The sequence below is a fragment of the Setaria viridis genome, chromosome 9, assembly GCF_005286985.2.
Source record: "Setaria viridis chromosome 9, Setaria_viridis_v4.0, whole genome shotgun sequence".
NCBI lineage: Eukaryota > Viridiplantae > Streptophyta > Magnoliopsida > Poales > Poaceae > Setaria > Setaria viridis.
The window spans coordinates 3,328,538-3,342,381 of NC_048271.2; the positions used below are offsets into that span (position 1 = coordinate 3,328,538).

At 44.4% G+C, this 13,844-nt stretch overlaps 3 protein-coding genes across 3 annotated transcripts; 2 read left to right on the forward strand and 1 right to left on the reverse strand.

The window, feature by feature from the left end:
* Positions 1-1,126: 1,126 nt before the first annotated feature.
* Positions 1,127-3,930, reverse strand: LOC117838899 (pentatricopeptide repeat-containing protein At2g02980, chloroplastic). The gene is made up of 2 exons (XM_034719098.2): positions 1,982-3,930; positions 1,127-1,392 (listed from the first exon to the last, which is right to left on the reverse strand). Exon 1 carries the CDS (start codon positions 3,861-3,863, stop codon positions 2,046-2,048), a length of 1,818 nt encoding a protein of 605 aa, XP_034574989.1. The 5' UTR covers positions 3,864-3,930; the 3' UTR covers positions 1,127-1,392; positions 1,982-2,045.
* A 2,365-nt stretch (positions 3,931-6,295) lies between these two features.
* On the forward strand, positions 6,296-8,768 carry LOC117838048 (uncharacterized). The gene is made up of 2 exons (XM_034717917.2): positions 6,296-7,052; positions 8,325-8,768. The coding sequence occupies exons 1-2, from the start codon at positions 6,682-6,684 to the stop codon at positions 8,386-8,388; spliced, it is 435 nt and encodes a 144-aa protein (XP_034573808.1). The 5' UTR covers positions 6,296-6,681; the 3' UTR covers positions 8,389-8,768.
* A 307-nt stretch (positions 8,769-9,075) lies between these two features.
* Positions 9,076-13,545, forward strand: LOC117838047 (folate-biopterin transporter 1, chloroplastic). Its single transcript, XM_034717916.2, has 9 exons — positions 9,076-9,413; positions 9,964-10,232; positions 10,436-10,500; positions 10,605-10,767; positions 11,156-11,304; positions 11,395-11,649; positions 12,250-12,418; positions 12,496-12,588; positions 13,094-13,545. Exons 1-9 carry the CDS (start codon positions 9,146-9,148, stop codon positions 13,373-13,375), a joined length of 1,713 nt encoding a protein of 570 aa, XP_034573807.1. The 5' UTR covers positions 9,076-9,145; the 3' UTR covers positions 13,376-13,545.
* The last annotated feature ends 299 nt before the right edge of the window (positions 13,546-13,844 follow it).

The following is a 13,844-nucleotide window of genomic DNA, read 5'->3' on the forward strand; positions in this document are numbered from 1 at the left end:
GAAAATAATGTGCTCATAGCAGTTCGACTTCTGCAAATACATTTTTTTTGAAAAGCTAACTGCAAATACTTATTTCTTATCACCTTTTCATCAGTAAATAGTTGAACCAGAGCTACAGTTTAGATGGGGACCGTGTTAGACAGAAATAGGACCACTGCTAAAGTGGAGAAAAAACAAAGAAAAAAAAGAGAAGGATAAAAAAATTGTTTTGCATTTTACATGTTGAAAAGATTATAAAAATGTTTTAATCATGCAAACGTTGGGGGTTTATGAGAGTTGGTACATTACTGCGAGCCAGTTTGGTAATTTAGATACCAGCCATTGTTAAAAAGTTATGTTTGAAATAATATATGACCTAGTCAGATATGGAAGCTAAGGAAACAGAGGAACAAGAAAAACAGAGCATAGTAAATTAAAAAGAATCTAGTTCAGGTACACAAATGATGAACAGTAATGGAATAATGCTTTTGATAAGGATTGGTCAAAGGGGAATTAAAAAAGTGCTGCTCATGGATTCCAGCTGCAAAGAGCGTTTTCTTTTACTCTATGGTTGATCAACTCAAAGGGAAAGAAGCTTCCCCTACCTCTCATCTTGGCTGGCTCCAGGCAGGCTGGGTTTTCTTCATGCACTGAACATGCGTTTTTATCTTATCCATGTAACTTCTACATGTCCTTGTCGCACGGATAAACCTATTAAAAGATTACATAACCGAAAAACATATGGTGTACTAACTTCTAAGTATATCCATTAGTGTAAAGCATGCCACCGATTTACTGGAGATGGATGACAGAGATGGCTATGGTATATAAACATGATGCTGATGGTAACATGATATTCGCAAGTATGATTGACGAATATGGTCTTAATAGTGAAACTGAGTGGACAGGCTCGGCTGCATGGGATGGCTGACCTATTCGTCACTAGTCGGTCAATTGAGGGACAGACCGACAGATAATAACTGCAGAAAAGTTGTGCAGATTTGTACACGGTGGAAGAAGAATATGAATTGTGGCAATGGGGATGACTAAACCAGTAGTAGACCAAGTGTAATGTGGCCATTTTCCCTAAAACATGACAAACAAGCTGATGACACCATTCTTACTGCCCTTTTTAAGTAATCAGACATAGTGTTAAGGGCCAGCTTATCACATAATCAAGTCTGGTAATATAGCAGGTAACCTGATACATAGTTATATTAGAAAGAAGATGCAAAACAAAGATCTGCTAACCAATTTACATGGATTACTTGCAATTTCAGCATATCTCAGCAAACTACAATATGTGTGCATGGTGGATGGCTGGATGCTTCTGCTTGAGCTATTCTTCTTTTCAGATTCATGCTGTGTCTTTGCAGTTGCTCCTCTAGTTCAGGCCTAGTTGTGTGATTTCAGCTGAAAAGGCAAGCTTTATTGTTCAATTTGTGAAATAACGCCGTTATGATGGAATGGAACCGAAACAGTACACTACTGTGTCAGTAGAACATAACATGTGAGTTCTGAGCAACAATTATGACTATATTTAGACTTCCGAAAGAAGGACCTCAGATATAGAGTATTGGTTCCTAGCATAGTAACAAGGCAATAAAGCACAGTCTTTGATGACGTGCTGGTTTCATTCAATGAGATTCAACGGTATCAATGAAATGCAAACAAAGGCATGTTTTCTTATAAAAAATATTCATTACTTAATTACCATGGTAACATTTTTTCAGTTTTTACAAGAATGTAAACCGCAAGGGTACATTAATTGTACCAACAGGGAAGGATAAACCAAATCCTAGTGGTAGGCAGAACTCAGTGAGTAATGCTGATCATGACATGCATTCAACCCAGAAAATCAGTAAGTTAATGGACTTAGGGCATGATTGAGTGCTAGATATTCACTAATAGATTTGGATCAATAATTATCATTTCATCACTGTTACTAAAAAGAATCTTTGGTCATTAGTAGGCTTTCGATGGATGCACAGATTCATCATACCTGAGTGGAAAGCATTGTAGTACATGAAGAAGATATTGTGGTACAAGAATTCTGTTCCTAAAATCTACCAGTAGTCGCCACAAGAGCAGAGTCCATCTTCAAAGTGGTGGAAGCGGTTCAGGTCTCTGAGTATAATTCGCCTATTGAAGACCATTGAGACAAGCTTTGCCATTGAATGGCAATCTGGGCATACACGGAGATTCTTCACAACTCGTAGTGTAGCTCCTGGAGCTGTATTTAGAAGCCCAAAAGCAATTGCGAGCTTCTCACTATGGTATCTCAGGCTTGTTGCCTTCTCCTCCTCACCCATTTCAACATGAAACACATGTGAAGTATCAGGGACATAACCAACCAGTTTTAGTTGGTCAATCACTTCATCAACCATTTTCCTTGCTTCTTGTGATTTGGGGTGCCTCCCATCTCCTGCGAAGAACTCATGAACTGTGTTATCTATCTCGATTGAGCTACAGCCTGGCACCTTTACCACACCTTTCTCATTCATCAGTTTCCGTACACTATTCATCTCTTCCCACTTTCCAGTGTTTGCGCACAAATTCGAGAATATTACATAGTCACCACCATGAGAATCGTCCAGCTCAAGAATCCTCCCAAAGACACGTTTGCCAAGTTCGACGTCTCTGTGGCCTCCACAAGCAGAAAGCAACGTCCTCCATAAGATGGGGGTGGGCTTTATTGGTAGTTCATCAATGAACTTGTAAGCTCTCTCCAGCTGCCCTGATCGAGCTAGCAAATCTGTCACGCAACCATAGTGCTTGATCCCTGGAATGGTACCATTATCTTTCATGTCGTCGAAATACTGAAGCCCCTCACTCACCAAACCAGAGTGGCTACAGGCATAGAGCACACCAAGGAATGTAATATCATCAGGCTTTATCCCCTGCTTCTTCATCTCTTCAAACAGCAAAATGGCCTCCCTGCCATACCCGTGGTTAGCGTAGGCCACGATCATCACAGACCAAGCTTGCTTATCTCTTGATTCCATCCCCTGGAACACAGCAACGGCATCCTCCAAGCTCCCGCACTTTGCATACATGTCAATCAACGCAGTGCTGACTTTGACGAGCGAATCAAGCCCTATCTTCCGGACATAATCATGGATCCACCTCCCCAGTTCCAGCGCCCCAAGCAACGCACACGCCGAGAGCGCACTAATCACCGTCACGGACGTGGGCTTGAGCCCCTTGGCCTGCATCTCCCGGAACAGAACCAGCGCTTCCCCAGGCCGGCTGCTCCTCACGGCCGCGGCGATCATCGCGTTGTACGAGACCACGCAGTCCCCTTCCATCCTGTCAAACATGGCGCGCGCGGCGCGCACGTCCCCGCACTCGGCGTACATGTTGATGAGCGTGGGGCGGACGTACTCGTGGCCCGCGGCGCCGACCTTGGCCGCCACGGCGTGCGCCTGCCGCCCTTCCTCCCCCGCGCGCGCCGCGGCGCACGCCTTGAGCAGCGACACGAACGTGTAGGTGTCCGGCGCGACGCCCTCCTCCAGCATCCGCGCGAACACCCGCACCGCCGCCTCGGCGGCCGCGGAGGACGACGGGGAGCCGCGCGCGTAGCCGCGGAGCAGGGTGTTGTACCAGACGGCGTCGGCCGGGTGGGGCACCCGGTCGAACACCTGGCGGGCGTAGGCGAGGTGCGCGGGGGCCGCGCCCGGGGCGGTGCAGAGCGTGAGGAGCCTGGTGACGAAGGCCGGGTGCGCGGCGAGGCCGGCCTTGACGGCGGCGGCGTGGAGCTGGGCGAGTGATCGGAGGCTGGTGCAGTGCGGGAGGTGGGAGAGGAGCGGGTGGTGCGGTGGCGGGCTCTTGGATTTGGCGGGAAGGAGAGGGGGAGGCGTGGATGTCAGGGGTGCAGACGACATGGCCGTCCCGTTGCCGTGCGTGGAGGACGACGATAGCCAAGTGGAGTGGGGGGATCGTAATCCGGAGGAAGAGAGATTTGGGATGGGGCTTGGTACTTTGTAATTGCAGATGGGCCCCTGGGCCGAACAAAGCTGGGCCCAGAACTAACTGAATCGGGCCGGACCAGGCTGGTTTATTATTAAAAAAAAGTACAGAAGCATGTTGAAAATTATGTCCTCCCCACCAAACAGAATTTTTTTAACTGAATTTCATTCAAAAATAGCAGTTTCATTTCTGATGTACTTCTGTATGTAAATAGAACAAATTTATCGTATAAAATGGAATTTCAATAAAGCAGACAAAATAATATTCAATAAAAAAACAGGGGGGGAACAAAGGCCTCATGCACCGTTATCGAGGCGATACCTCAGTAGTTGTCTTGTATACGCTCGTACGCCGATGGAGTACAAGTTTATAATATCCTCGAGATACGCAGCAGCTATACCGTACCCCGTCACCCGTGCGTATAAACTACGCGTAGCCGTGTACGCACCGCGCCGCCGCCGCGCATGCACACACCCGTCGGCGACTCGGCAGGCGTGGCATACGTGACCTGGAAACGGAGTTGGTGGGCGCTGCGGCTGCGAGGAACCGAGCAGCTCACACACACCCACAGGCCACAGCGCCCGCAGACAGCTACGTACACCATACGTGTACGTGACGCGTCCATGTCACCTAGTACGCTTTCCGAGAACCCGACAAGCGGAGTGAGGCGAGCGCGCACCTGTTCACGTTTGACCTGCTGGGCTTGGGCGCGCGCTCGTCCACACACGACACGAGCCAGAGGCCAGAGCCAATGGCCACCTCTGACATCAGAGCTAGGGTATAGGACAGCGTGGTATGGATGGGAAGCGCCGAGGAAGCGACCGGTTCCTCCTTCGATCTGCTTGTTCATACTGTTGCTCGTGGAACATTGCCAGCCGGACGCGACGCGGACCTGAAGAGACTGCTTGACGAGATGCGCTCGTGTCTGCAGCTCAAATTGGTCCGTACGGAGACTGTGCAGTAGTGTACACGTGTGTGTATGGATACGAGTTTCTAAACTTTAGAAGATGTTCGATGCTAATTAAAAGTGTTAAATATGAGTTAATTATAAAACTAATTGCAGAACTTCTATACTAATTCGCGAGATGAATCTATTGAGCCTAATTAATCCATGATTAGCACATGTTTACTGTAGCAGCATATTATCAAATCATGAACTAATTAGGTTTAATAGATTCGTCTCGCGAATTAGACTCCATCTGTGCAATGAGTTTTGTAAATAATCTATATTTAATACTCTTAATTAGTATCATGCGACAATAACCGAAATAAATTTTAGGACGCTATGTCTTCGAAACTACAGGTAGCTGTTCTACACATTCTTCGAGATGAGCTCTGTGCAGCGTATGTTTCTTCGCGCTTGTTTACGGCCACCTATTACCAAATGAAACAACCAATTTTATTTGTCCTACAAGGCGACTCATTAACATGGAAGTTAGTTTAATTTAATAAAATTTCTTCTTAAGGGTAATGACTTTACCGTTTACTGCGTGAGTCATAGTTACATTATAACCCCATTTGGTTCTTCAGGAGCCTGTTATATCGAATGTTTAGATACTAATTAGAAGTATTAAATATAAATTAATTATAAAACTAATTGCACCCCGGATATGACCAAACGGTGGTGACCAAACCTTACCACAGGGAGATGTATGACATGTGTTGATCAATGTGAAAACATTTCGTATGTTGTCTCCATATGAGACGGCTAACTGCTAGCCCGCTACGCTTGGTTGGACACTGATCTCGGCGAGTGGAACCACGTGTTGCTATGATTGTTGTTTCTGTTGCTAACTACGGACCAAAATGATGATGGCGGGTTCCTACGTCGATATTTTGTCAACCAATAGATGAACGCGATTGAACCCAAATGAATCTATTGCCCGAAATTCATGCGGCCATGCAACGTCATGGCGACGTGCCATACATTGGCGCTCGATTCGCTTTTATTGCATATGGAATTAGTTTGCATTGAACAATGAATTTTGACGATGGTATAGTCAAAGTCAACAAGCCGATATAGCATGCATGAGTGCACGACATGAGTTTGTACTCCACGAGCATATGTGCATGACAATTGAACAGTATATCTTTTTTTTTTGCGAAGGGACGATATATCGGAACTAATGGATCGTAAAACTACCAACAAAATCATGATTTTGAAGATAACTATTCGTCCAAAGAAAGCATCCCTTCGGTGTTTTTTAGCGGTTGTCTCTGATAATTTTTCTCTAGTTTGTGCAATGCAACTGAAAGACAGAAAGAGGATCGATCATTTCAGTTGCAGCAATGTAATGCGGGTGAAAGGGGGCGTGGGCTACAAGCCTACAACTGCAGCGCAAGCAGTGAAGGAAGGGAGGAAGCGGCCGAAGCGGCCAACTTTTATCTGTTGGGCTCGGTTCCTCGTTTCTCTCTCACACGCCTCCTTTTTGGTTGCTTTGGAGACCCACCTCACCTTCCCCTCTCTCCCCTCCCCTTCCCCTGTTCCCTGTCATTCTGTCAAGCTAGTACACCTCTCAGTGCGAAGATTCAACCTGCTGCAGTTCTTCTTGCTCCCGCAGCGCTCCCGCACAGAGATTTGCTCCTCCTCTTGTCGGCAGGCTTGGTTCTTGGTTGCATTCCGCAGCGGCTGCCTCGATCTGCTCCCCCGCCAGATTCGATTGATGTGGTGTGCTCTTGGAGCCAGGGGCTCTAATCCGGCAGCCGCTCCCCGTGCTCTGATCCCCAACTTTGATGAGGCTCTCGCATTGTGAGAGCCACTGCGCCGGCCCCTTCCGCTTCATCACCTGCCTCCCCAAATCCAAAGATGCGAGCCGCGACGCTGCCTCTGCGCCGGCGCCGCGCTTGGCTGCCGTCGCCGAGGAGGAGGTGGTGCCTCCGGTTCAGAAGATAGAGGTGCCGGTAGCCGGAAAGGACGGCAACGAGGAGGAGGCTGAGGAGCAGGAGGATGGTGAGAAGGCGGCGGTGGCAACGGCGGCCGCGCCGACGAAGAGTTGCTTGAAGAAGGCCAACTGCGGCGATGGGAAGTGTGCCGTCAAAGGCAATGTGCAGTGGCTGGATTTGCTCGGGAAGGATCTGACAGAGGTTAAGGAATATGAGCCCAGGTATGTCTAATCTTCCTCTCTGAACTTGTTGGCTTGCTGCAAGCTTTCAACTGTCCATGAGTTTGGAATCTTGGATTAGTGCGATATCCAGTTAATTGATGGGTGAATTGCTATGCCTGCTGTATATGTTCGGTTGCTCTTTCATTTAGATCGTTTAGGTGAATGTTCTACATGCTTGGATCGTAGCAAGCTAATTTTCTGTTAGCATGGTTCTTACTAAATCAGCTTATGTGGTGTTGACTTGAGTGAAAGTGTGAAACCATGCTCTAATGCCAGATGGATCACAGATACCTCCAATTTGTTTAGGTCCGAGTCCTATGATGGCTGGCATTGTTTTGTTATTCCAATAAATCTACCGTATGATGGAACAGGTCGTCTTGTATTATACAACTTGAGAAACTTGGTCATAATGTTTACGTCAACATGTGACGACGCGTAGGTCTTACAAATCCAGTAATCAGGACATATTTTTGTGCTACACTGCATTTATCTGTGCATGATTGTACACTTTTAGCAGAGATTAAGCTTGTGTTTATTGTTTAGATGATCATGCCAATTTTGCACATAAATCATAAATGTGGGGCTTTATTTATTTTTTAGTGTTTATCACAAAATATTTTAACTTTGTTTTGTGAAAAGGATGGAAATTATCATTGTTGTGCTCTCAGCTATGATATTGTATCCAATTTGATACTGCAGTCAGTCAATATTTATTTTTATAGCCTCGCTATTGCCATATCTGTTCCTGCGTATTCCTTTTTGAGTGCATTGAAATAACCTGCAGGTCAGTTGCACATACATTGGTTGGTATATCAGTCTTCTTACATGGATTCTTAGTTAGGAGTTAGGAGTTAGGACCAAGTGTGTCCATACATAAAATGCAGTGTTATAAATACAGACAGACAGATAAAGACATTCCAATCGAACCCTGAAATTATTGGTCATCGCTGCTTTCCAACAAGAAATCCATATTCACTGATGACCATGTTATTTGACTTCACCTTATAGAAGTGACTTCTCTGTGGAAGTTTTCAAAGTGCTCCATAGAACTGTACTGGGATGTCCAGCCATCAAACAATAGAGGAGCATTATTTTGTTCTTTTTGGTGATGAGAATATTATATGGACATAATTCTCGTTTCCATCTTCTAGAGACCCATCTGCTCATGGGGAAATCATTTGGATGTTGTTTTTTTGCTTGACTTCAGAACCTTTCCTGCTGGAGCCTTGTTGGTTTGTTAATCTCACATCATGCTCTTGTGGTTCCATACAGCGAACGTGGAGACTTTCTTGACGACGGAGACGGCATCTCGGCATGTGTTTGCGTTATCCAATGAGTCAAGGAGAATCCTGTAAACTCTGTGAGAAAAAAAAGGGTGGTTCGCATCAGCCATGATGTGTTCTTTCCAGTGGAGGGCCAGGGTGTTTTGTTGCTTCCTCCATGAGCTCCATCGAAGATGCCCAACCAGAACCAATCGTGTGTAGTTTTCAAAAAAAAAAAAAAAAGGGAAACAGTCATGTGTAAACCAGTCTCATCAGTACGTGCCATTAGATGCTGCGTAGCCTAGCCATAGGTTGGTGTCAGTCTATCAGGATTGTGTTTGGGTCTGCAGGCTGCAGCTGGTTTTTCAGAGTGGTACATTGGTTGTCTAGTTGCAGGCAGAATGCTACCTTTTGTAAAGCTTTATACTAATAGAAAATTAGCTTAGTACTAAAATCTCATTAAGGTATAATGAAAAGGTATAAATTGAAAAACGTTGACATGTGGATCAAGGGACCATATGCCAGTGACACACTACTTGGTAATTTCCAAACTTTCTGATCTGGCACCAGCTGTCCCAGACGTGTGATTTGGGATTTAAGTCCAGACTAGTAGGATTGCTGGGCCTGATCTATCTTGGGCCTTGGAGTTACATTTTGGGTAGCTAGGCCTTTTCAGCCTAGTAGGCCTCAATGGAGTCAGGCCCAACGTGTGACCGGGCCTTTTTCGGGTGATAGAGAGAGAGACGTTGGCGCGGCGAGACTGAAGCCCGAGTAAACGGGAGGAGAGGAGAGAAGCAAAACGAAGCTCGCAACCAGCCAACCACGCCGGAGATGGCCTTCAGCTTCCTGCTCTCCCCGCCGACTCTTCCGCTCCCGAGCCCCACGGCCACCGCCACCGCCACGGCCTCCTCGTACCTAATCTCCGCCGTCCACGGGCGCCACCGCCGCCCGCTGGAACACGGCTGCCGCTGCGGTCGCCCGCCGGAGACGGCGTTCAGTGGCAGCTCCGGCGGCCGCGACTCATACGACGACGAGGAGGCCGCTCCCCGGACCCTCGGCCTAGACGGAAGCAGCGCATCCTCCTCGGGCCGTCAAACGGGTGAGCCGCGCAAACTTAGTTATCGTAGTCGTAGAGCAATTCGTGCGTGTCGTTCACTGGCTCCGGTTCTACTCACTAACGAAATTCTGAGCTGGGGTTTTGCAGTGCGATCGGAGATAGAGCGAAACGTGTGATTGTATGCGAAAGCAAGTACTATTGGAGTGCCATGAGCTTATGACTGAATTTTCTGTAGCTAACTTCTAGAGTTTAGATAAAATAGTTTAGCAAAGCCGTCGTGGGAGTGCCTTAAAGTGGATAGGGTCATCCAGAAAACATTTAGGAGATATTTTCTGTGTCCGGGTGAGAAATTGGCGTCATGATCATGATGACTGCTGCACCCTGGTTAACAATTGTTACAATGATGGCACAAACCTTTTTTTCAGTTAAGTTTTCATAAACCTTGTTGATAGCATAATTCCTGGAATAATGGTCATCACAAATTAGTGGCGCCTAACACTGGGCTAGTTTTTTTTCCTACTTGGAAGCTACCTGTAATGTTTGGATGCTGAGCAGGCTTATTATATCTTGCGCTTTCATTTTCACCATTCAGTTCGGAGTGCAGCGCCAAGACATCAGGGAACTTTGAAAGGAGGGGACACAAGTGATGCAGACCATGAGGGGTGGCAAAAGAGGGAACATACTACAGATGGGTTTTCAAAGAGCAGATCCAAGTCAGGCTACTTCAAAGCATTCGGGGTTGATTTGTCCCCTGATAATGTGGCTGTTGCTATCGTTTATTTTGTGCAAGGAGTTTTAGGTCTTTCCAGGCTTGCTGTAAGTTTCTACTTAAAAGATGATCTTCATCTTGATCCAGCAGAGGTATGATGGTGACAATTCTTATTTGCTTCATTCAGATACTAGTCCATTTCAGCTTTCATTATCTGGGCATGTGTGCTTGTTTCACTGGAGCATAAGCAGTATGAGAACATCAAGTTTATTCTCTAGGAACTCTTTTGTGTGAACATTTTAACTTTTTAGTAATATATGTCTATACATATATTAACATGGTTTCTGTTTTCTAGACTGCAGTTGTATCTGGTTTCTCAGCCTTGCCATGGTTGGTCAAGCCCCTCTATGGCTTTATCAGGTTTCACCAAAATACCAAATCTCCTTCCTGCATTCCTTCCTAAGTTTCTATTTATATATATGCACTTAATTGCAATACTGTACTGTTGTTATTTTCCTACACAGTGATTCCTTCCCTCTCTTTGGATATCGAAGAAGGTCATACCTATTTCTATCAGGCCTCCTTGGAGCACTTTCCTGGAGTTTGATGGCGACTGTTGTGGATGATAAATACAGTGCAGCACTCTCTATTATTCTTGGATCTCTTGCAGTTGCTGTCGCTGATGTTGTGAGTCAGAATATGCATGTTTACAATATTTCAGTTCAACTTTGGAGTGTATCTCTCTAACATTTTCTTTATGCTTGGTTCATTCCATTTATGCAATTGCAATCCATGGTGCTCACTCTAATTATGTTTTCAAATAGTTTTTCAACCTAAAGAAACTCAAGATATACTCATCACAGATGCATTATTCATGCCATTATATCTTGTTGAAACAACTCAACTCTGTATAGGCCTCAGGTGTAAGTTCTCATTAATTAATTTCTAAATTTTTTATAAAACATCATAAGATATACATCTGCACCTCTGAACTCATACATGTGTTCAACACATTCTGGGACAGAAATATTCGAACTTCTTATTTGTTTTTATAACGCAACTGAAAATTTTTCAGGTGGTTGATTCTATGGTGGTTGAGAGAGCTCGAGGTGAATCACAGAGTACATCTGGATCTCTCCAGTCACTATGTTGGGGATCCTCAGCCTTTGGTGGAGTTGTGAGTGCATACTTCAGTGGTTCTTTTGTGGACACTTATGGCGTAAGGTTTGTTGTGTAGCAAACAAACCTGATAACAGCTGATGAAGCCTCTTGGTGTGGTTACAGTTCACTGATCAGGTGCTCCCTTCAATGCAGATTTGTCTTTGGTGTTACGGCACTTTTGCCTCTGATGACGTCTACTGTTGCAGTTCTTGTAAATGAAGAACGCTTACCTTTGGGCGAACGTTCTGTCTCACTTTCAGTTTCAGGTTCAGAATTGATTGAGAGCTCTAAGCAGCGTATCATGCAGATTTGGAATTCAATAAAGCAACCGAGCATATTCCTACCCACCTTGTTCATATTCCTTTGGCAAGCAACGCCACAATCGGACTCTGCTATGTTTTTCTTTATGTATGTTCTGCAGACTCATTTTGTCTGCTTAATTGCTCTGGATTGTTCTGTTAGATTTATTTCTGAATTTGATAATGTCTGATCACAGTTTTGGAGTCTTGAAAATAATTAGAGTAGTTCTGGAAGTACCAGAAGAAAGTTCAAATTCTTGCTGAACGCTGCTGGATGCTGCATCTAGCTTGTGTTGTTCTTGTAGCTACAATTTGAATCGAAATGATTTCCTTCCATTCGAAAGTTCCTTAATCTAAGATGATTTCCTTGTACCACAATTAGTAATCAATTGGAATCCCATGAGGTATGGGCTATGTATATTACGAGTTCCTTCATAGCAATATCTGAAGATAACTAGATTTGTTGCATGCTTCTCTGTAATGTGACCAAAGTATCATCTTCATCACATTTCTCTCTGTAGTAATATCTCTGTAAGCCCAAATTTATGTGTGAATCATGTTGCATCTACTTAGAAGCCTAAATACCCTAGATACATAAAGTCAGAACTTGGCCATAAATTGGTATTGCTTTACATTAGAAGTATCTGTGATTGACATCTCATTGAAATAGTTGAATCCTCATGTGCTACTTTCTGATGCATTTTTTCAGCACAAACAAGCTTGGATTTTCTCCAGAATTTCTAGGACGTGTCACGCTTGTTACATCTATTGCATCCTTATTGGGTATTGGATTGTACAATTCGTTTTTGAAGGAAGTTCCATTGAGGAAAATCTTTCTTGTGACAACAATTTTAGGTTCTGCTCTGGGAATGACACAGGTCCTCTTCTGTGCTTACTTGTTGTGTTGTTGCTATAATCTTTGTTGTCAAATTTAGTTTACTTGTGTATTTTTCAGGTTCTTCTTGTCACTGGCCTCAACCGGAAGCTTGGCATAAGCGACGAGTGGTTCTCCATTGGGGATTCCTTGATTATCACAGTCCTTGGTCAGGTATGCGACACTTTTGCAACAACTATAGAGGAATAACCATTGGGATATTTGAAGTCATGAACTACATGTAGCAAAATTCTGAAATTGTGATTTTCTAATTCACATAATTTTGTTCAATCAGCATTTTTATTTTTGCCATGTACTGGGACTCTTCAGAAGAATTATGTAAGGTGATATGCTGCAATAGAGCTATTTCTGTTCCTGCTCATGAAAATTGACATCAACCTAGTGTCTTTATATGACTGCTACCCACTCCAGGATTGGCAAGGGCAAAAGATTAGGTTAAATATGAATATGCTACCAAAGCGACTTGTTTCATGCAAAAGTCGAATATCCAGATTTGAATGTGGCATCATTCGTCACAATTCTTCTTTATCATACCATTTCAACATAAAAGACCCTTTGGATTTCATAAATATCATTACGTCTGGATCTGAACCATGCTTTTAACATCTCTTTTCCTACCTAGAATTACATTCAATTAATATATAAACCTATGCTGTAGGCTTCCTTCATGCCTGTTTTGGTGTTGGCTGCGAAATTGTGCCCTCCAGGAGTGGAAGCAACTTTATTTGCTACTTTGATGTCCATTTCAAATGCGGGCGGTGTTGCTGGTGGTCTAGTGGGCGCAGGTCTAACTCAGTTCTTGGGAGTCACCAGAGACAATTATGAAAATCTGGCTCTGCTGATCGCCGTCTGCAATCTCACTTCCCTGCTACCTCTTCCTCTTCTGGGTCTCCTGCCTAATGAATCCCCTACAGATAGTGCACCGACAAAAAATGATTGACGTTCTCTTTTGATGGATTTTCACAAGACGTGGATACTCTTTCGCCAGAAACTTATGTCAGACTGCTTTTTGTCTAGAGCAGTGCAGTGCTCATCACTGTATATAAAGAACGGTGCGCTGACAATGTACAAGGGGTAAACAATTTTATTGAACCAAGATTGTTCGCCGCTTCTCTTTTCAAAATGTACGAAGGGGAGGTAAGAGCATCTATAGCAGGTTGTTCATATTCATCCCCAACACTAAAAAAACTACCCTTTAGAAGATTTTGGAGATGGAAGAGAACTCCAGCAAACTACCAATCAGATCTCCAATACCAAAGTTTTTTCCAGCAATTGCCAAAAACTCAACTCCTCTCCCCTTGATGTAGGGGAGAAGCAGCCCTCTCCAGCGCTCTCCAGGCGCAATGAAAACAGCATGTCGGTCCTTTGAGATGTAACTCAATTAAAGAACCATATCCATTTGAACTAAA